At 41.0% G+C, this 22,393-nt stretch overlaps 2 protein-coding genes across 3 annotated transcripts in view; one reads left to right on the forward strand and one right to left on the reverse strand.

Annotated features, from left to right (window-relative positions):
- The first annotated feature begins 437 nt into the window (after window positions 1-437).
- Window positions 438-2,379, forward strand: prlh2 (prolactin releasing hormone 2). Its single transcript, XM_031749995.2, has 3 exons — window positions 438-519; window positions 950-1,133; window positions 2,039-2,379. The coding sequence occupies exons 2-3, from the start codon at window positions 971-973 to the stop codon at window positions 2,239-2,241; spliced, it is 366 nt and encodes a 121-aa protein (XP_031605855.1). The 5' UTR covers window positions 438-519; window positions 950-970; the 3' UTR covers window positions 2,242-2,379.
- A 172-nt stretch (window positions 2,380-2,551) lies between these two features.
- The window catches only part of LOC116328263 (myosin VIIA and Rab interacting protein), a 115,235-nt gene continuing 95,393 nt past the window's right edge, over window positions 2,552-22,393 (reverse strand). The window contains exons 5-18 of one of the 2 annotated variants that reach the window (XM_031750002.2): window positions 19,372-19,452; window positions 17,415-17,512; window positions 17,001-17,081; window positions 16,142-16,303; window positions 14,311-14,491; window positions 13,454-13,980; window positions 11,896-12,045; window positions 10,871-11,647; window positions 10,516-10,578; window positions 7,530-7,718; window positions 7,279-7,440; window positions 7,054-7,149; window positions 6,787-6,847; window positions 2,552-5,149 (exon numbers count right to left, since the gene is read on the reverse strand). In XM_031750002.2, coding sequence (XP_031605862.2) covers window positions 5,106-5,149; window positions 6,787-6,847; window positions 7,054-7,149; window positions 7,279-7,440; window positions 7,530-7,718; window positions 10,516-10,578; window positions 10,871-11,647; window positions 11,896-12,045; window positions 13,454-13,980; window positions 14,311-14,491; window positions 16,142-16,303; window positions 17,001-17,081; window positions 17,415-17,512; window positions 19,372-19,452 — 2,672 coding nt within the window. In that variant the 3' untranslated portion in view covers window positions 2,552-5,105. The remainder of the gene's footprint in view (window positions 5,150-6,786; window positions 6,848-7,053; window positions 7,150-7,278; window positions 7,441-7,529; window positions 7,719-10,515; window positions 10,579-10,870; window positions 11,648-11,895; window positions 12,046-13,453; window positions 13,981-14,310; window positions 14,492-16,141; window positions 16,304-17,000; window positions 17,082-17,414; window positions 17,513-19,371; window positions 19,453-22,393) is intronic. The other variant, XM_039616873.1, reaches the window with a different exon arrangement.

Raw genomic sequence — 22,393 nt, forward strand, 5'->3', positions numbered from 1 at the left:
GTATGTGACTTTTCAGAGCCTGTCATGAATCAATGAAGTTCCAAAAGCTTATGAGAAGACATCTTACCCAAGAAGCATTTTGCAGCAGCTGATTGTGTGCTACCCAGTCCCTATCAAGCTGATTGATGAAAGGCTAATCATAAAACGCCCACCAAAGCTCCGGGTCATTGTCTCACAGACCTACTTGGGCCGGTGGGTCTCCCCATGTTCATGAATTTAAAGGTGTCTGCGTGTCATTGACTTGCTGATGGACTGCTCTGCTGCGTGACAGACGTCAGGAAAACTCTGAAAGCAAACCTCCATTCTCAAAAGGATGAGTGGGGGTTTAAAGAGTGGGAGGAGCAGAGGAAGGGTGATGCATCCAGTAGTCTGGGATCACTGTGGCTGACTGACGTTCTTGATTCATCATCCAACAGCCTCATGGGCAGCATGGATATATATATAAGCTGGGGCACACCTGCCAACAATAAAGACTCGAGACGTCCACCAACTGACCTCAGCCTGTTACCAAAGTTCAGGGTAAGTATTTACCATTTGGGCTTTACATTTTGCATGTCTAACGCATGCAAATTCTGCGATTATTTTTACTTTGCTTTTAATAACTACAATTGTGCCAATTGCGGCTAATTATAAAATTTCAACCTGCACATAATCCCAAAGGATCTCTGATTTATAACCATCATAAAGTTTCTATCATCATCCAGAATTATGAAATTCAAGTTTTCAGATTAGAGTTTCAGTGATTAGTCCCGAGGTTTAAAAGATTTAATCCTACTTGAAACGGTGTTTCGTGAAGTTTTACTATTGCGCGCAACAAACGCACATTAAAAACAAATCTCCAATTTTATCAAGCTCTGTCTTTTCTTGGTTTTGCGAATAGCTCCTGTTTTCAGTGTCTTCTCAAAAGTGATAAGTTACTTATAACTGCGTCCCTCCGTCCTGTCTTTAGTGCCTTGAGCGACACCGCAGCATGCTGCCCGTGAGAGCGGCTGATGTCCGGCACTGCGTCCTGACGAGCCGCTGGCTGCCCGCAGCTCTGGCGCTGCTCCTCCTCCTCTCCTCCAGCTTCAGCCGCGCTCACAGCACCACAGTGGAGCACGACTTCCACATTGTTCATAATGTAGACAACAGAAGTAAGACCCGTTTTCTTTAAATCATTCCGATTTGAATTTCCCGATGAGGATCAGATGGGATTTACGCGCTCAAAAAACAAAACAAAACAAAAAAAAGCTAAATAGGCTATTACACTTTATTAAATCAAAAAAAGTGTGCTGAGTGTGCTGTGCTAAAGTGTGTGTCTGAGTGTATGGAATTCAATAGATCTAATGTAATTATTTCTTAATAATCCTATTATATCCATTGAAATCTTTAAACATTATTTCCAGTTATTAAGTTTGAAGATATGCTGTCTGTCAGTGTAACCAGGAGACTTTCTGTTATTAGACTTTAAACTGATTTGGTTAATTACACACTGTTTAATTCAGAGTGAGGAATTGCTAACCGGGTTTTCACCTTCCATCAGCCATCAAATGTAAATTCAGTATGTGGTTGTATCATTTTTGGAGTACTAATACTGGCTCCCCACGCTGAATATTTTGTTATTTAATTAAATGTTTTGAACGCATTTGTTAATTTATTAATACTGTTGATCAGCCTTCTGTGTTGTTGCATATTAAACGTTCTGAACAGATGTGAGCTGTTATACGTTTCAGGAGTTCTTTAAAGACTGAAAACATATTTGGCAGTTAATTTGAAAGGCTTTCAGACTTTACATGGTAATATATCAGAATGCCATTGTTTTAGGTCTGAATCATAGCCACCAAAACACACATTTTTTTTTTTTAAAGGGGGGAAAGGCAAAATCATGCCGTTTTGTGGCTGTAATAGTACTCTTTGTCCTCACAGTCCGTCCACTAACAGAATATTTAACCACCACTTTCCTAAATATTAATTCTGTTTTCAGACATGGCTGTTAACATCTTGTATGGATCCCTTGCTTTATGTACCACTGATAAACTTGTCTCTGCTTGGTTTCCAGGTCCAGAGATAGACCCATTCTGGTATGTGGGGCGCGGGGTGAGACCCATTGGGCGCTTTGGGAAGAGGCACAGCAGTCTGGAGGCTCTGGGCAGCGATGGGATGCCCGTCGTCAGGACGTTGGAGCTGCTGCTCAGCAGCCTGAGAAACAAGGAGAATCTTGGAAAAGTGCTCGACGGGGAGGACGGTGATTGGTTACCGTGATGTGCTCTCCTCCCCACATCCAAAAACTCAGTTTTATTTTTTGTTTGTTATTTTTTAAAAATTGAGATTATATACACGTCTTCATAATTATATTTCTCTTGTGTCTGTTATGAGCCTCACCCATGTCTGTACATAAAAATGCACTCTATATTGATTAATAAATCAGGATGTCATCATTATATCTGTTGACAACCTTGCTTGTAACTTTCGTGAGTGTGAAGGCAAACATTTTCTTTGAAAAAACAAGCAAACAAAAACAATTTTAAGTTTGCAAATTTTATTTATTTCATAATACATTTTTTTCTCTCAGAGTACTGTGGCACATAGAGAATCTGCATTTTTTTTTCCTTTTTTTTTTTGCTTGTTAATAATTTCCCCAACATATCGTATGGATTGCAACAAACAATTGCACATAAAAGTGAATGGCCCGCCTGTGGAGCTGTGCACAGTGAACCTCTTCATAGTCGTTCACACTGGATTTAAACAGGAACAAGAGCAACATTTGTTTTTAGCTCTGGGAGAATCTCATCACTTCTCAGTATCCGCGACACTGTTCCAACAGCCAACGAGACGTCCTGTGCAAATCCAGCCTCACAAGTCATGACAATTATACACAGTCTCTTGCACAACACTGAACGATTTGTCAACTATGATTGGGCAATAAACACATTATCATATCATATCCATGTTTTTCACACATATACATATATTAACAAATTCTGCAATGAGATATTGTTATTTTTTTTATTATTTTTTTACATTAGAAAAATACAGGACACTGATGATTGGACCCTTGTGGCTGTGCTTCTTAGAGAGACATTTTTCATCAGTTTGATAAAGCCAGAAACATGCTCTTTTTTACATCAACACCTCTGGAGAACAAGATTGACAAAAATACAAGATCAATGTGCAAACCCAAGATGCGAAAGGCTGGGGATGAAAAGGTCACTAATAGAAGGGGCAGAGCATTCATACAGAAGATCATCACACCTTTCAAACACTATCAGAGAATCCAAACCTGCTCTTATTAAGCTGGAGCCAAAGCAAGAACTCTGATAACCGTATGCATGGCTAACACAAAATGTCCCAAAACTGAAAGGCAGTATTCTCGTGTTTAAGGACTACAAGTGTGCCTCTCATCACCTGTGTTTTCGAAGCATTTACCATTGTCATTACTGGCAGAACATCGAATGGTAAATGCAAGCTTACACTGAAAGCAATTTGAGTCATCACACATAAGAGAGTCTGGTAGGACTGACTGAGGTGGGTTCCTTTGAGGAGAGAATAAAGCCTTTAATTTGCAATAGTACTTATTTCAGTGGTATTGCATAAAAACGTTCAGTACAAAAATAAATTGCTCGTAACAAAATCATGGTTTCATGGCATTTGTTATATAGCCCGTCAGACTTCGTTATGTAAAAATCTTTACAAGAATTTTTGAATGCAACACAAAAGATCAGACGTGACCCCGGCAAAGGGAAAACATGAAAATACTCTTTTTTTTCTCCTTAAATAAAAGGCCACAAAGTTTTAAAGTAAACAAGAGAGAATGACAGGGAGGAAGAAGAATGGCTTTGCGTTGGAGAAACTACATACATGGAGGAGGATTTTCAGACCCAACTTGAATATCAGATGGATGCTCCATGCAGATCTGTTTTTTAATTTTGATCTATTTAAATGTTGTAACCCACAACTTCCAATTACTGGAATATATGTGAATGTATCTACAAATCAGCTTTTTCTTTCCTAAATACATTTACGCACTCCTCACCAGTGAAATGTCAGCGTGGCAAATTGATGCTTAGCTTAGCTTAGCTAAGAGACTGAAAAAGCAGGAAGCAGCGAGCTTGGTTCTGTCCAGCTCCCTTCGGTTTCGGATTATCATTAGCTGCCCATTTCTTAATTTTACCTCTCCTTTTTTCTTCATACAAGTTTGACAGTTTGTCTTGACAGTGGCTGGACTAAATTACTTAGGTCACAGAAAGAAATTAAATGATTATATTTCCAACATGTTGACCTGGCCTTTTAACTAGCTTAGTTTCTTCTCAGCTACAGTTTCTCAATGTGCTTACTATTCCTTTATGGTCATCGAGCACATGGTGCAACAGACAAACCCCCAAACAAAACAAAAACACTTGTGACGTGTTACTTTGAACATCTAAACAGCTCTTTTTTCTAACTCTTTTCTGGTTTGCTTGTGATTTGTATAAATCATTAAAATATTGAAGGTTACAATCATCCCCATTTGGTGATTACCATCTGATAGCTATATGCGGGTGGATATTGACAATCATCAAAAAACAAAACAGTTTGAATAAATCCCCCGTAACATTTCTTGGTTCATGGTGACAAAGACGATGCAGTATAAAACATGGCTCAGCCTCTTTTCGGGACACTGAATCACACAAATTTTCTTATGATTTTTCCACAGCTTCATTGCACATTAATTCACAACACTCTTGCAAACAGATAGAAAACTGAGTTTTACTTTGTCTGTACATATATATTCTTTTAAGTCGGTTTATGAGGAGTGTTTGCAGATCTTAAGGCAGAGAAACCGACTGCTGAGTAACATATTTCTGTGTGTGTGTGAGTCTATGTGTGTGCAATAAGAAGGAAAAACAGCATGAAATAGATCTTGGTAAAAGAGAAAGATCCAGCGATGTCTTCTTTGATCTCTTTAATTGATGGGTACTGAGCTTGTGTGAGGAGTGAGTGCTGAGTTGGGTTACACAGGGCAGGTGGTGGCCCCTGCTTGGCCTGGAGCTAGAGGCAGATGCTGGGTCAAGGCACTGGATGTGAAGGGCCCCTGTCCCCGGGGCTTGAAAATAGCCCTGAGGGACTCATTGTGCTGTTGACTGTCACTATGGCCGAAATACTTTAACCTGCTGCTCTGGCTCCAACTTCTCTGAAATTAGAAAAAATGCCACATTTTTATTTTAAGAAAAGCACACATGTCTTGATTCATGCTCAATCATCCAGGTAAGGAAATCCCCCAAAAAAGCTGATTCTGTTCATCTGGATGTTTCGTTTTCCAGATGACGCTACATCCAGATGAACAGAATCAACTATTTGGGAAAAATCACATATATGTGTAATTATGTCCTTTGTCCTGTCTCCATCCTTCACCCCCAACCTATCATGACAGACGGCCATGACAGGTTGAGGTAGCCTGAGCCTAGATCTGAAAAAGTGAGATCGTGAGTACAAGCAGAGGAAATGAGCATCCTCCTTAGGGTGTCTGGGTTCTCCTTTAAAGATTAGGTGCAGAGCTCAGTCATTCAGGAGGTACTCACTGTAGAGCTGCTACACCTCCACATCAAAAGGAACCAACTGAGGTGGTTCAGGAATCTGACTAGGATGTCTCCTCGGCACTTCTACATGAGGTCTTTTGGACATGTCTTGGAGGCCCCGGGCAGGACATGCTGGAGAAATTACATCTAGCATCTGGTTTGGGAATGTCACAGTGTTTTCCCATGAAACTCTCAACTACTGTTGTTTTAAGCAATAAATCATGTTTCTGGAAACTGCCAGATAAAATGAAGGTTTCAAACAACAACGTGTATTACTCCTTTCACAGAGCTCTGCAAACTGGTTCTAACCTGAATAGGAGTGGGGTCTCCAGTACACATTAGAGTAATTAGACACTTCAGTGTCCTAAACTGGCAGATTTATGACATGGTAGTGGTAAAAGACAGATTTTGATAGTTTGTGATGGGGTAGTACACACAGTTGCAAAGGCTTCATCGCAACCTTGGTTTAAACAAGTCATTTATATTTATTCTATAATGTTGTATTGGGTCAAAAAGTGCTTTTCCTCATGATCATTTCAAAGCAACAAGAAGGTTTGGTAGTGTATAGCTAAATGTCAGTATATTTTCACTACAAATGTGGAGGATGTTGTATGGACTGATAGAAGGAACACACTAAGGTGGAATTACTGAATCAATATCTTGGTCACTGAGTTTGACCCATTGTCCTTTCTGCTGTCTCTCTTTGGAGCTTTGCTAAAAAGCCACCCTGAATCAAAGTCATTGTGTAGATGACGGTGAAGAAAAAAAGAGAGACAAAAAAAGAAAATAAAGAAAGCTGCAGCAGAAAGAGGCCTTTCACGAATATGAAAAGGAACCGACTTCCAGTTGGTTGATAAAACAGCCTTATCCCCCTGGACTGTGTGTGTGTGTTTCCATTTGGCTGCTTTACATCTAATGGGGCTTTTCAGTTACTTAGTCTCTTTTTAGCAAATGTATTCACTTTTACATCCATTCAATGGCCTCTCTCTTCTTTTAGGACAAAGCATAAAATGTGTGATGTTAACTAAGGCCGAATAAAAATGTCCCTCCCCTCTGTCTCAGTTCCCATCTCTAGGTGTCTCGGTTTCACACACGTAAGCATACACATTCACACTTTGTGTATACAAGGCTGTACCCTGCATATGTCAGCAGTTTAGTTCAGTTTTTAAAAAAAATCATGCATAAACATATTTTTTCTTTGTCTGAACATAATAGATTTCTCCAAAGTGAGCAAAATAAGCACGTTTGGTACCTTTTAGTGGAGGCGCTGGAAGCTTCCTCCTCTGATGGCGTGATGAGTCCAGGGTTTGAGGCTGTAATGAGAATATTACCATCGCTCATCTATTATAGTTCATTAAAATTAACAAACCAACCATATCTGACCATTTCTTTATTTCAATAACCATATAAGCACGAACACGTTCATCAGTAACACCAATACTCTTTAAAGACATTACATATGGCCTGAAAGTACAAAAAAAGTGCAAAAGATTAAGCGTGCAGGAAGGCCAGTGAGTACCTTAGACTTTGGCTTGAGCTTGGAGAAGCGATTGCAGACAGTCACGTTCAACCCAGCCGTTTTCAGAGCTGATATTCTTGCCTCAATGTTTGATATCTTAAAGCAAAAAGAGGATTTTTTTCAAGAGAATTTAAGGAGGATGTTTCAGGCAACAGCTTTGGTCAGTTTTTATTAAGAATAGCAATATAAAGATGTGTGCAATCAGTCATCGATCCTCTGAAGTACCTGCAGTTCAGACTGCTGGACTTGAGCAGCCGCAGTAGCCACTTGATCTTCCAGGAAGGCCAGCTCTTGGTCTGTTGTCCCACTGCTAATACTGCGGGCGCAGTGCTCTAGGTCTCCCAGTGCTCCCTCAAGGCCATACACCGCACCAGCAGCAAGATAAACCTGCAGAGAAAAGAGCGAAACTTTTAGTTCCCATTAGCACCAAAAGCTCAGGAGGCAAAACTACTGGGTGGAGGTGCTCTCTAGCTTACATTCTCCTCCATTTTGGTAAGCCTCTGGTCCAACCTGCGGGTCTCAGAGCTGCTGGATATGGGAGAAGCACTCATAGACTCAGAAGGGGTGTAGCTCTCACCTCCTGCCTCACCAATCAGGTCCTCAGTAGCATTCAAAACCTTTAGCACCTCCGTGGTGATGCTGCAGAGCGAAGCCGCCGAGCACTTCTGCTCCAGTCAAAGAACAAATAGAATTAACAGACCGTCTGAATTAAAGTGAGATTAAAATGAATTCAAGTGAAATGTCCAGAAACACTGGAGTCAGAGAGAAACTGGGAAAACCTTATTACTCACATTGTTAAAGAGACCTAATGTGTGAGAAAAGCAGAAAATGTCAAGCAAGTACATCAAATCTGTAAACACCACCTTAAGGGCAAGGGCTTAATGTAGTGTAATATACATGAAATGATAATGAAAAATATCTTTCATTTCGAGAGCAAGGGGATGTGACAAAAGGCAATTATGTAACTATTCAATTTTGGAACATTATGCAATCATTAGCAACATCCCCATTTCAAAAATGAATATGAGTCAATAAAGATAATGCGGCATCATGTTTTAATCAGCTGCATTAGCCCCCTTTGGTTTTCACACTGCAAAGCCTTAAAAATAATAATAAATGAATAAAAAAGAACATTTTGCAGGTGACAAGTGCACATATATTTGTCACTCTGGACGCCTAATTAATGTTTTGTGAGGACCCACATCTACACATGCTTGACCTGGATAAGCAGTCAGAGGGTGCAGAGCAGGGATGTGAGAAATGGGGTAATGAGGTCTCAAGACAAAGCCAGAGAAGTGAGTCATCTTCAGTTGTTTTTTTTTTCTTAGGCTTTGAATTGGTAAACGATGGCACTGTGGACACACCATCTCTGGTCACTGAGCTTCAGGAGAGCAGTTGCAATTTGGACGTGAAGCTGAAGATTCAATCATAATTCAAAATAATCTAACATCTGCCAGTAGAGGAGATAAGATTGTCAATTGATGCCTCAGCTAATCAGGAAATGGGAATGACTTAAGTCAGCTGTGGAGATCTCTCATTTCAGCCAAACCCAAGCAGCCTGCCTCCAAATTCATGCCATCTGTGACAAATAATGATTCAAAAGTAAAGACGGTGAGTGAAGAAAGTTGCCGTTTCATCCTCTTGAGCTCATGTAAACACTGAGAAAGAATAAGAAATAGCAGTAAAGAGAGAAAGACGTTATTCCATAATGAATGAATCATTTGCTGAAGCTTTGATCAGTGGGATCAGAAGTACATCGATCCCTCTCGGGCACAGTGTGACAGTCCGAAAAGCCGGATTTTAGCCGGAGAAGGTAGAAGCAGGTAGTGATGAAAAAGAGACAAGATGCTGGTTATCTTTTTTTCCTTTTTAAATCACTATTGATCGATCTTAAAAAGAATGAGACGCAGAGATGGACACAGTGAGGTATCGATTTGGGTTGGTCAAAGGAGGAGTGGAGATGTGCTGATCCACTTCAAAGAAGTAGGCCATCACCTGTCTGATCAAACCCTCATCACAGACACTGATATCTCACTTCTATCAATGAGGAAAGTTGATCCAAGGACATAAAAAACAAAGAAACTAGTTTGATGATCAACTTTTTTTCCTGTATCGTTCCCTCTGTGCATACACTGGGTCCAATTACCGTCTCCACCCTGAGGGCTAATCTCTAAAGCCTCAAAGCCTCACATGACGCCACCTGCGTCCACAGTAGTGGTTCTAGTGGGGATGAGCTCATAAGGGCATGAAACGTAATGAACACATGGACGGAACCAGAAGGTGGTTGATATTTTGTGAATCTGGGATTATTTATTCAATATTCTTTGCTTTATGTCTATTTCTGTACACCATCCAGACCCTTACCTGCTGAAGATCACGTACGCTGAAAAGCTGTGAATTAGTACGACGGCAGTGAGCTAGTCAGTTTTCATTCGGATTCATTTAATAAAGGCAAAACACTAGATATCGCTTCAAAAAGGCGCAAATATCACGGCTATGGTCGCACGTTTTCCCCTATTCACATCGCACTCAGGCGTCCTGGCGGGTTTGTAAAGGGAGCTGTGAAAGCCATCAGAAATAGATCACACCAGTACATGTGTCATACAAGCTGTAAGAGGCAAGCATTACTCATAGAAGCCCTTAGAATGAGTCTGCTTAATGATCAGCATCGACCCTCATGCCTCAGATGTATTGTCCAAGTGTGTGCGTGTGTCCCATCTATCTGACTTTGTGTAGTTATTGATTTCTCAGTGCTGAGTTGATTATAAATGCAAAAAAAGCAACTTTAAATATCAGCTGGAACATTACTTTTGACATAATGGATTGTAGTTTTGACATCTAGTTATTTAAAGTTTATTTTACCTGCCCAATAAATTCATACATTAAACAATAAAGATTTTTGATAATACGCATACTTTTGTAGTGCACAAGAAATCAAAGTAATTTGCCGTCTTATACAGAAATGTGAAGAAATGGTTTGTTTTTCCAACAGGTACAGGTACAGATATCATTTAAAGTTGGTTTTTAGCTACATTAGCTGTTATGTGTAGACACAACACTGGTTCATCCCTTGAGTTTAGGTACCCTTTTTCCTGCTTGAATAATTCATTAAGTGGCTTAGCAAAAAAAACAAACATCCCTCTGAAAATGGTCATGTACAAGGATTGAAAATTAGTGAAAAGGGAGCAAACGAATAAGCTTCAGAAAGCCTGGAAATCTACTGCTCAAGACACACTTTTTAATAAATTACAAGACAGTCTGGCCCCTTGGAAGCAAAATGACAGTGCACAGCACTGTATGGACTGATAAAGAGTCCAAAAAATAGAGCATTTTAATCATATGTATGCAATTATAATGCAGTTTACTACAGTGCATGTAAATAAGATATTGGGATGGCTGCAGGTTTTTGTATCCTTGTGCAAGACTTCCAACTACATCCTCTTTCTAGCCCTTATATCTCACCTGCTGTAAGACAGAGGAGAGCAACTGAAGCCTCTGATGTTGCTCCAAGTCATTCTGTCCCACCTGACACATACGCACATACAGAAAGCATACACACGTTTACCAGGAACACACAGACCAGACAAAAAACTCAAAAACAACACAGCAAAACAGAGAAAACATGGGATGAGGGACAGATAATGACAGCACTGATTGTCAGGTAAATAACAGAGGAGGTTGTGATAGTAAATGGTTTTTGAAGGCACAAAAAAAATAATTAAAAAGCTTACAAACAGGCAACAAACAGACTGCAATGCAAGCACAAGCAGAAGACGATCTGCGGATGAAAATCAAATCTTGTGTACCATCTCCTCACCTGGTTGTTTGACAGCGCCCCCTCGTGGGACGAAGGGGTAACAGCAGGTGAACTTGCACTGGATCCGCTCCTCCTCGCTCCCCCTTTCTGTCCCGCTTCCTTCTCCGCATCTCGTTTATGTGGTCTCTTACTCTGCCTGTTGGGCTCTCTTTTGTCTCCTCTCTTTTGTTCCTGGTCTTCCACTTTCATATCTAAACTCTCGCATGCCTTCTCAAACCTCCTCTCCCGACTTCTGCCGTCTTCTCTCACTGAGGGACTCTTTATCAGCTTCTCACTTCTTTTAATCTCTTGTCCGTTCACTTGTTCCACTGCTTCGCTTGCTCTCTCTCTTGATTTGTCACTCACTCGCTGCCTCTCTCGCTCTCTTTCCTTTGGCTTCAGTTTCTCTCTCTGTCTGTCACTTTCTTTATCCGTCTGCCTGTCTGCAGGCCAGTTTGTGCACTCCTCCTCAGATGAGCTGCTGTCTTTGCTGTTGGCACTGATGACCAGCTGACCAAGTCTAGACTGCAGCTCCCCTTCTAGAGGATCTCTGGTTGTGGATCCAGGCCCTGAGCTGCTGGATGAGAGCTCTTGCCCCAGGGTCAAGGAGGTGGGCTGAGAAGGGCTGGGGACCGGTGAATTTGGCGCCACTGTGTCCAGGTCCTCTGGCTCGGTTGTCATAGCATCTAATTTGAAGGCGTCTGGTGCAGCTGTGGCCACTGGTATAGTGTCAGATTTTGGCTGTTCTTCACTTAATCCCCTCTTCAGCAGGGCGTGGAGTAGAATACCACTGTTTTCCTTAAATGTCGACATGTAAAATCAAAAGATAATTGTAAAAATCTAGCAGGTAACCTATATTTGCAGATTTTAAAGACTAAAGCACTGCTAAAGAGCAAAATAGCCTAAACTAGATATCTTAATTTGTTGCCTCCCAATGGTGAAACAATGCTTTACAACCAATGCCGAACAGCCGCAATAAATAAATGCATAGATGGATTTTAAAGTGAGTTCCTGTTAACAACCAATAAGGAATCACTACATTTTACCTGCACTAAGGGGTAGATTGACTGTGGATGGCTCTGGCCTCCAGTCCTGTTTTGCTCTGATGATGACTCCCTCTTACTCTTCCTGCGTCGCCGTGATCTTCTGACAGGATCGCTTTGCCTCTCCTCTGCCTCGCTGCTGTCTCCCATCACCTGGGAACAGTGACAGGAAGTAAACAGGTACATGTGCCACTGTTACATATCTGATTAAAGCTTTCACATGATAACATGCTTTTCTTTCTAGGACTGTCTTTTGTTATCAGGTTTTAATTGAACGCAACTATTATTTCTGTATCTTTGTCGGCTCATTTGAGGCCTCTGCACCAAGGACTGCAAGTAAAAACTCACGTATCTTTTGTTCTCTATTGTTGTCTCTCCTAAAAAAAAAGAGCTAACTGGGGGGGGGGGTGGGTACTTTTCACTTAAGGAACATGGAGTCTCTTTTCAGAGTACAAAAAAAAGTGTAACAGTGAGCATACCCAGTTCTACAACAGCAGTCATGACCTTTTAATCAGCAAATAAAGAGCTGTTAAGTAATGATATTTAATGAAAAAGAGCTTTTAATTGTTTAGAATACAGTAGTTGCATTTGAAGGTTATTTGTTCCTTTGGTATCATACAACGGTCAGCCATAACAATAAAACCAGTACTAGGTGAAGTGAATAACAATGATCGTCTTGTGAAAATTAAACTAAACCCTTGGTACGGACATTCATGTGCACTCAATGATTGCCTGTGTCTGTGTGTTAGCCCTGCGACAGACTGGCGACCTGTCCAGGGTGTACCCTGCCTCTCGCCCTAAGACAGCTGGGATAGGCTCCAGTCCCCCTGTGACCCTGAAAAAGGATAAGCGGAAGCGAATGGATGGATGGATGGAGCTCTATAGGCTTTCTATTGGTTCCTCTTATTTGCATTTTTCTTTTTGTTATTTCTTTATTTGTTCATGTCTGTTATTATTGAGAGTGCATGCGTAATATGCAATAAGTTGACATTAAAAAGAGTAAGAGAAAAGGGGGAAAAAATAGGTGAAAGTATGAGAATAAATATTCTTATCCCTTCATCACTCCTCCTTTTGATGCTAAGTAACATTCTCCCTTCTAATTTTTGTGTCGATTTTATGTAGACACACTATACACTTCACGTGTAAGTTCACTAGAGCCTAACTGATATAGGATTTTAAGACTGATAGCAATACCGATACTTGGTGAATACCGATACTCTGATATATCAGTCAATATTCTTTCTTCCTTTTAGAATCTCCCTAACATTTCTCATGTGTGGTTCTTTATTTCTTCAGTTATGCTCTCTCCTGCTCTGCTGGGATCAGCGGGTTGTTGTGCTTGTGACGATCTAAACATGCATTTCCAACAGGGAAGTTGCAGAGTGCCCTCTGGTGGACAACATCAACACTGATAATATGGTTGAAAGGTGTTTGCAGATATTATAATTATTATATTTGCAGATATTAGCCCACCAACTACTTGGTAGGGCTCTAAAATTCTCATTACAAAGGACAATATTTACATCTGACTTTGTAGAACAGGATAATTCAAAGACATCACCTTAGGGTTAAAGTTCACATCCAATGACTCTGATTGGACTGGGTATGGAGAAAAGTTCTGCTGAAGGTGTTGGTGATGCAGCGGCTGGTGATGAGGGTGAAGGTGCGTATCCGGTGGTCCTTTCTTCCTCATTAGATTGTGGGGTGGTTTACGGGGACACGCAGAGAGCACTGACGAGGCCTCGGAGTCCGAGTTGAGAGTCTCTGTGTTGGTGTACTGCCCCGAGGATGGTGAGGTGACGGGGAGATGCTGAGTGTAAATCCACTCGGGGTCGTGCTGCGAGTCTGTGTAGTAAGTCTCATCTGACAGTTTGCGGCGAAACTGTCTCAGCGCTGCACCCCAGCCACCTTCATCGTCCTCCTCTGAGTCAGATCCCATCTCGTCGTAAGCGGAGACAACGCCGGACTCCTTTTCCAGCACGCTGAACAACAGGCTCTTCCTCTTGGTGAGCAGGCTGGGCCGAGACAGCTGGGAACTGTGCAGAGCAATCCAGTTGCCGTCTGGACTCTGGAGCACTGAAGAGGCACCTGGATGAAAATCACAAGCAGCAGCAGGAAGTATAGAAGAACGGAGTCAACTGCAGGGTTTCAGAGAGTACTAAATAAATTCAATATCCATACTCTCAATAAAATTATATGAGCCTAATATAGAGCAATGCATGGGGTAAATTTCTACAAATAATTTGTATGTCTTTGTATGCATGTGCATCTTTATGACATGTAAAAGTAAATCTATGGCCTTTGTCTAAAAATCTTTAAATCTATTCAGTTATCCATCTACACAAAGTTATATTCAAACTGATAAAAGCGAAATGGAAAGCTGCTCAACCAAAACGAGTCTGTGAGTGAGACTTTTACTCGAGTTATCCAGGCGATCCATGCTCTTCCAGGTGGGTAAAGATGTGGCCGCCTTAGGCTCCCTCTTCAGAGAAGTGTATTCCTGCAAGCCGTCGTTGCCGCCACCGGCCTCAGCCACCTCCTCCTCTGGACCCTTCTCTGGGGAGTCGTCACTGGTGAGAGAGAACGCTGACCGCAACCGCTGCAAGAACAAACATTGACACACACACACAGGTAAATACACAGAAATATGACACAGATCCGAAGAATGGCACACAACTCTGTTGACAAGTTCTTTCTTTTTTTTGTTTTTTGTTGACAGGAAGTTCAGACAGATTTTTAGCTGAGAAACATCTACAGAGATAACTGGCACTTGGCCAGAAAATATAATATCCATATATAGTAATTAACTAATACACATGAGAGCATTTGGTCCATCTGGACAATTCACTTCCTGTACAGCAATAAAAAAACAAAAACGTCACTACTATGCCGGCTGTAATTTACCATTCTCACCAGCAGGTGGAGCTATAACACTGAGCAAATATCTACTAAAGAGTTCCTGTGATTGTTTCTGTGTGAAACATAAAAGTCATACATTTACATTAGATCAAGATTTTAATATACGAAATCACTAGACCTTTATTACTTAATTTTTGTGTATTGTGTATTTTTGTGTAATATTCGTGTATCTGTGGAACAACATAATTTACATTCATGAGAGCTTTGCGGTGCATTTTATATTTGGCAGCTTTTAAGAAAAGTGTCTGATCTGTACTCTGGCGTCAACTCGAAAAATAAGCTAAGCCAACCTATACTTTATTCTTCCCCAAATTTGAGAAATTAATTGCAGAATTAAACAAACAAAAAAAAATCATTCCTCTTTAAAAAGGGTGGGGTACAACATTAAGGTTTAGTGTTACAGCACGTAAGTACGCATGTGAGTGTAAATCTGTATGCTTTGTGTGTCATTGAGTGGTTTTGTAGAGAGCTGATAAACACAGCTTATCCCATGGCAGGCAGAGCAGTCGAGGAGGATCCCTGCGTATTTCACAAGACTTTGATCTTCACTGAGTGAAACAGCAGGAAACTGAAGGCAGAGCCCCGGGGAGAGCAGCCTTGATGCTCTGCACACACACAGGACGATGACAAATCTCCAGGAGTCCTTGTTGACTCGTAGTATGAACCCGTGCCAGGTGTGTGTACTATTGATTTGCCTGTGTTCCTGTGTGAGGACTTGCTGTAGTTGGCATATTGTATTGTCTTTTTTCAAAAAAGGACCTTTCCCTCAAACCCACAACAATAAGTAAACTCTTCCAGAATGCTCCAACACATCATTAAGAAAAATCAGTATTAAAAAAAGAGTCTGAGGAAAAAAAATACAGCTTATATTAAGAAATCTAATCGTACTACCTAATTTCAAGTGACTGCATTCACAATTAGTCAAAAAAACAGAGAACCTGTCATCGGTGGGTCACGTACAGAGCAGTATGTGATCCATGCTACTGAAAAGTCACAGACTTGCTGGCAAAGAACATTCCTGTGTTTAAAGCAAACAAAACTACTGACACAGCACAAACACACGCCCACAAAAACAGCAAAGGAAAAAATGTACTCTTTGTGCTATGAAATGAAACATGATAAAAATGTGCAGCATGTTTGCTGGAAAAAAAGAAATCACACACTGCAGTGCCTCTTAGAAGTGTCTCATTGGCTATGTCCTTCTTTAATATACAGGATGTGCTTTATTTGAATTCTGCATGTTTGTTTTTGACTTAAATAGAGATGGCTAAATACGGCAGCATGACATGCTCCATGTGTCCCAACAGTTTAGACCGACACAGGGACTCACATAGAGAGAGTAGGAGGTTTTGAGCGGGTCTTGTGGTCCTTGTGATGAAGTGTGAGGCTGAGAAGGAGAGGGCAGTTCACTGGGCTGGATCAGAGACTGAGACTGAGGCCAGACAAAGTCATACTCTGTCTGCATCTCTGAACGCTTCCTTCTCTGGATGATCTGAGGGGAAAAAAAAAGAAAAAAAAGGAAGTGAAGAAGACGATGAGGAGAGAGAACATGACAGAGACTGTGCATACAAGCTATAAGGCGTACACAACCAGCTTTTTAAAAGGATGAACTAGAATAATAAATGCACAATGGAAAACAGAAATGCGCTCGTACAACAGAATTTTATATTTAGCCATTAATAATTTTTAAAGCGATGATTTAATTTTCATTTAAATTTTGTTGTAACATTATGTGCTGAAATCTTCAAAGTATTTCATTTCCAGTGAACTGATTTCCAACACATTTGACTTTAAACTCAAAGGCAATCAAACAACTGCAGATCCTGGCTCCACTCACTATGTGCATGCAAATTAGATGCCATGTGTAAAATTAAAGCAGTTGTCGCTTGAGTTTTAAAGTAATTTATGCAGATTTTGACACTCTAAATTATCATTTTCAAAGACCTTCTGCTCTTTTCTTGCTTGAAAATTATTTCCTGTGCCATATTTCACTAAAACGTTATATAAGTGTAATGACTTTTGTTTGAAATTATAGAGTAAAAGCGTAATTATTCATCAATCCATTTGTAAAGGGTGGAGAGGAACGACATAGCCTGAAGTGTTACATTTTTTTATTTTGAAAGATTTTAGCTGCAATGAATGCTTCCACATAAAAGAGACGAATAAACCTGCAGTAAAGTAATACCTACTTTTTGTACAATGGTTGTGGCGAGTTCTTCTATGAGCTCCTCTTTGTGGTCCCGCAGATATCGAGCCTCATTCTGTTTCTCCTATACACACACACACACACACACACACACACACACACACACACACACAGACAACCACACAGCATATTCAGTTCAAAGTGAATGTGAATTACCAGGAGAGAGTCTGTGCAAAGGTCTTTGCCAAAAACCATGACTGTATCCCACTGATACTGAGACCAAGAGGGAGGCAAGAGGAGAGGAGAAGTAAGAAGCCATGACAGTGATATAGGGGATTGAAAATATGGGGATGGAGAGCAGGAAGGCAATACAAAAGCTCTGAAAAGTGGGGGGAAGGAAAGAGGAGGCAGAGGAGAAGAGAGTGAGAGGAAGAAGGGGAAGAGAGGGATGTCTTACCAAGCTGTCACTGAACTCCTCTGCCTTAGCAATGGCCTCCTCTATAGCCTCCTCAGCAACACGCAGGGCGACTGTGAGAGTCTCTGCCATACTGTGCCCTGATAACACAACACAGCGAAGAATAAATGCATGCATACATGTATACAGAGTTCCCTTAACCTTCTCTCACCTGTGGATGGTGATAGTGATCCACTGCTTCGCTCCAGAATGAACTACACTACATAGAGTGCTGATGTTAATGTCAATGGAGATTCGGTTCTATGCTGTTATTGAGTAAGCAAAGCATCAGAGACTTTTATTAAGTCCATCAGCACTCTGCACAGAGAGACATAGGCACCGCTTAATTAACTTTACACAAACCACGCTCAAATTCAGTCTTTAAACGACCAAATTTTTTCAAATGTTTGTAAAGGCGCACTGCATGGCTAGGTGCTTGATTTTATAAATCAGCGGCAATGGGACTGAAAAGACCTGAATCCAAAGATTTAGAGGTGTGGTCTAATACTTTGGTACATATAGTGCATTTAAATGAATCTTTCCTGAAATTATCCTGAAATTGAAATTATTTCCTGAAATTTCCTACAGACATTCATAGTTTCCTAGAGTCCTAAATTACCTTATTTGACCTGTTTGCACAAATTTTAGTGTCCAACTATTGCAGCAGTCATGCCATTGAAATTAGACAGGTGCTTTCTATTGTAACTTAAAGACCCTGCAATAATACAAAGAAAACCCCAGCAATCGAAAAAGCCTCTACGACCAATTGGTTGGCAACAGTGGGAAGGAAAAACTCCTAACAAGAAGAAACTGGTGCCATCTGCGGTGACCAGTTGGGCACGAGGGAAGGGACTGTGGAAGGGTGTCTTCTGTACCGAATGTAATTATAATAGCTAATGGTTAAACGCAGTGGTGTAGAAACACAAAGTGAAAAAATGAAAAAGAGTGAGTGAAGAAGAAATGCGAAGTGTTTAATGGGAGCAGCCTGAGACCATTGGTGCATTATTAAGGTAGGTTTTCAGGGTCACCTGATCTAGTTCTATCTCCTTTATCAAAAAGGAAGTTTTAAGCTTAGTCTTAAACACAATCTGTCTCCCAAATCCAAACTGGGAGCTGGTTCCACAGAAGAGAGTCCTGAAAGCTGACGACTCTGCCGCCCATTCTACATTTAAATACCCTAGGAGCCACAAGTAAACTAGCAGTCTGAGAGTGAAGCGCTCTATTGTGGTGATATGATACTATGAGGTCTAAAAGATAAGATGGGGACTGATTATTCAAGATATTATTCAAAATGCTAGACTTAACAGAGATCCATTGAAGGCAAGGTAATATGGGAGAAACACACTCCCTCTCCTTCTAGTTCCTGTTTAGTGCCTGCTTAGTGCTGGTGTTGCTAGGATGCTGAAATACAAACATCCTTTCAAACGATTTTATTTAATGTGTACAATGACCCTCAATTTGACTCATACTATGATTATTTTACCCTTGCTTTAAATCATCATAAAAGAGCGCAGTTTTGTTGGCATTTCTGACACACCTATAAACACAAATACACACACACACACACACACATTAAGCATATGGTATTTTTTTCTGTGTGGGCCTTTTAGAAGCTGACATTATCTAAATGGCAGATCTTGATCACTGCACAAACAGCAGATAATTACCAGTAAACAAACAAAATTGGGTTTGTTTATTGTCAGCCGCAAATCTTGTTAGCATATTTATCCATTTATGAAAGCGTACGTGTAAATATAATAAGCATCCACAAGAAAATCTGCTGTCTGTGGTGAGCACAGGGCGAGAATTTTATTTATTTGCACTTTTGCATGTCAGGAGGTTTATTTGCATTTTATTCCAGGGGATATAGAAAAGCACAAGCATGCCGATTCTACCTGTGGCTGGAATTACCCATCTGCACTGCCACAAAACGCTGCCCTCCCATCACCGCATCCCTCACCTTCGCTCTGCTTGTAGAAGGCGGAGTCACTGCCGCAGACGCTGCCATCGTTGTCGTTGCTTCCCTCGTGAACGCTGCTTTCTGAAACACAGAGGCCGTGAAACGAAGCCTTCAGATAAAAGTTTTCAAACACAGCCTGTCACAGAACTTCAAATATCCTGCGCGCATCATTCCAGATGATAGAATCGCCGCATGCTTTTTTTTGTTCTGTCGCCACATTAAAAGTAGGTTACACTACACAAAATGTCACCAAGACCTCTTTTTCTACTCTCGTCAGCTGGATTCCCAACTGCACTTTTGTCATCTTGTCAATTTGTATTGTTTCGCTTCTTCGACTCGGTGCCATTTCCCAATTGTGATGTTTTTAAAAAAAGAAAAAGAAATAAACAAAAATAAGATGACAGTTGAAAGAAAATGACAATTCATCTGATAATTCCCTTTGCCTTTCAAACAAATGACATGTTTTTGCTCACCAAGGACACTTTCTCTTAAGCATCACAGTGCAGTGGTGTGTTGTTTTTCCTGTGTGTTTTGTGTCTAATTCAGGCCAAATCTCTTGTGAGTCTGTGCTATATTTGTGCAGTTATCTTTTTTGAGCAAATTCCTAAAATCTAGAGTTACAGCAAAAGAGATGTTCCTGTATCTCAAGATGGAAATTTTGACAGGTCTACTTAAAGAGCTGTGAAACCCCAGAGAAAGAGTAGTAGTTACTATGTGCCCGCCTTCAAAACCACATATTCCCTTAGTGGCCCATTAACTCCTGTTAGATATCTCCCCTGCGGTTCCCATTTATTGTGGCCTTTCACATCAATCTAGCTGTTAAAAAAAATGAAAAGGGAGCACGCGGACATGCAGCTTATTAAGAAGACAAACTGTCAGATGACACCAGAGAGCTCTCTGGGTGAATTTCCAACTTAGCCTCTGATATAAGTCCTTCTCAAACATGAATCCGGGCTCTTTTTCCGTCTTTGGTTTTCACTTCAGCTTGTTTCCACTTAGCACCCGGAGCCAAAACAAAAACCAAACTTCTACTCAAAGCCTAGGCTTTGTCCCAACATTTCAGCCCCTGCTGCTAACAAAACCCACAAGCAAAACTAAATTCCATGATTCCCACTCTTGGCCTGTCTCCTATAGCTTCTGCCGTTAATCTAGCCCCGATGCTGCTCCTGTTGGACGGGCTGCTGTCACTGACTAAATACACAGAGGCAGCAGAATGTGCCCGATGGTTTGGTGCGAGTCTGCCACTGATCTCTGCCACAGCTAACTGCCACACTGCCAAGAAAACAGGCAAACCGTTACAGAGCCATCACTCTTTCACACTCCAGTGTTTCTACTGGATGAAAGGTTGATTTCTCCCCTGAATATGTACATTTTGCAAGGAGCAGCAATACGTCATATAAAAGGCTTTCAGTGCGGGTTTAATGGGTCCTGCGGATGAAAAAAGGAAGCCAAGTAAACAAAAAAACAAATCCATCAAAATTACAGAAACAGCATTTTCTCCATTCCCCCATGAGAGCAGCAGTAACAGAGCCAGCTGTCAGCCGTGCTGTACTAGTCCAGCTCTACTGCAAGATGAACTACTGTTTGTCAAAGCTCTGCAACATTATAGTGCAGAACCCGTAAGCCAGGAACTCTAAACTGCTATATTACTTCTTTCTGACCCCCAGAAAAAACAATGTTGAACGTGCCTCTACGCACTGCTTTAAAGTCGCGTTTGCCTCACTCTACTTTGAGGAGTTGCAATAGATTTTGCGCTGCCTCGTGCATGTCCACCTGTAAGCCCAGTTCTCCCAGTTGCAGCAAGGTATAACAAGTCCCCAAACTATTACACGCTCCACACCTTCTTTCCTCCTCCAAAGTTGTCTCACCTTGACTCACACGGAGTCCAACAGAGCCGTACTGTTCTCGCTTGGTTAGAGCTGAATTATAGTTTCTGACAGTGTGGAAGGGGACAATAGGTGGGGGAAATTACCTGCAGCTGCTCAGGACAATGTAGACACAGAAAAGACCGCTGTCACAGAAAGTGACACGCCTCACAAGAATCACACACACACACACACACAGACACACACTTGCTGGTAGGAAAGTGGGTGGAACTGCACGTCGACAGAGAGGATGAAAATTCTTCTTAACCTTAATGGAAGCAGCCTGGAGCACGCTGTCGTTTATTCAGCGTATATTCATCATGGACGAGCACTTTACAAATTTAACAAAAAGCGCCTCCACTCGCGACGAGCTGCAAACACAAAATTGACTTATCGTATAATAAAGTGAATACAGCAAATGTCTTGGCAAACAGTTGCTTATTTAACATTCCCCTCACCGAGCGTTGAACAATATATCTGTCTTACTCCATTTGTAATGTTCTACTCTGCTCACCAGCAAAGTTGGTAATGTTTTCAACAAATGGTGATTGGCTGGGTAGTGTATGCTTGATTTTTAACCTACATTAATATTTCAAAGCTCGTTTCACGGATAGAGTCGCCTGCTGCGGCTTGGAATTAGGTCGGGAAGAGCTGTGAAAACAAAACAAAGACTTTAAATGAACAGCACAATAAGCTGGACAATTTTTAAATAAAATATATACCAGTATGTCCGTTTTATATAAAGAACATCATTGCTTCTGATATTTTTGATGCCAAACATACCATTTGTATAATGACAGTGACTGCCAAAGAGGGTTTACCAAACCATTGTTTTATTTTCCGTTCTTCTGGTCATCAATGAGTCACATGTCCAAAGCAGCTTTGTGGCTACTGGGTAATAGGACACAACAGAGTCATTAGTTTGCTCAGAATGACACTGATATCCATCATTACGTTTCCTTAAGGGGACAAATCCACCCCATACTGAAAATCGTTATATTTGAAGGTTGTTTAAATGGTTGGGGAAAGCTGAGGTTTAGGTTAAGGTTAGCTTTACTAGTAGTTATTTTTAGGGTTGGAGTAAACCTCCAGGAAATGGATGTAAGTCAATGTAATGACCTCTGACATAATGAAAAACTATTATATACATTTGTCAC

Source organism: Oreochromis aureus, linkage group 9, assembly GCF_013358895.1.
Source record: "Oreochromis aureus strain Israel breed Guangdong linkage group 9, ZZ_aureus, whole genome shotgun sequence".
NCBI classification, from domain to species: domain Eukaryota; kingdom Metazoa; phylum Chordata; class Actinopteri; order Cichliformes; family Cichlidae; genus Oreochromis; species Oreochromis aureus.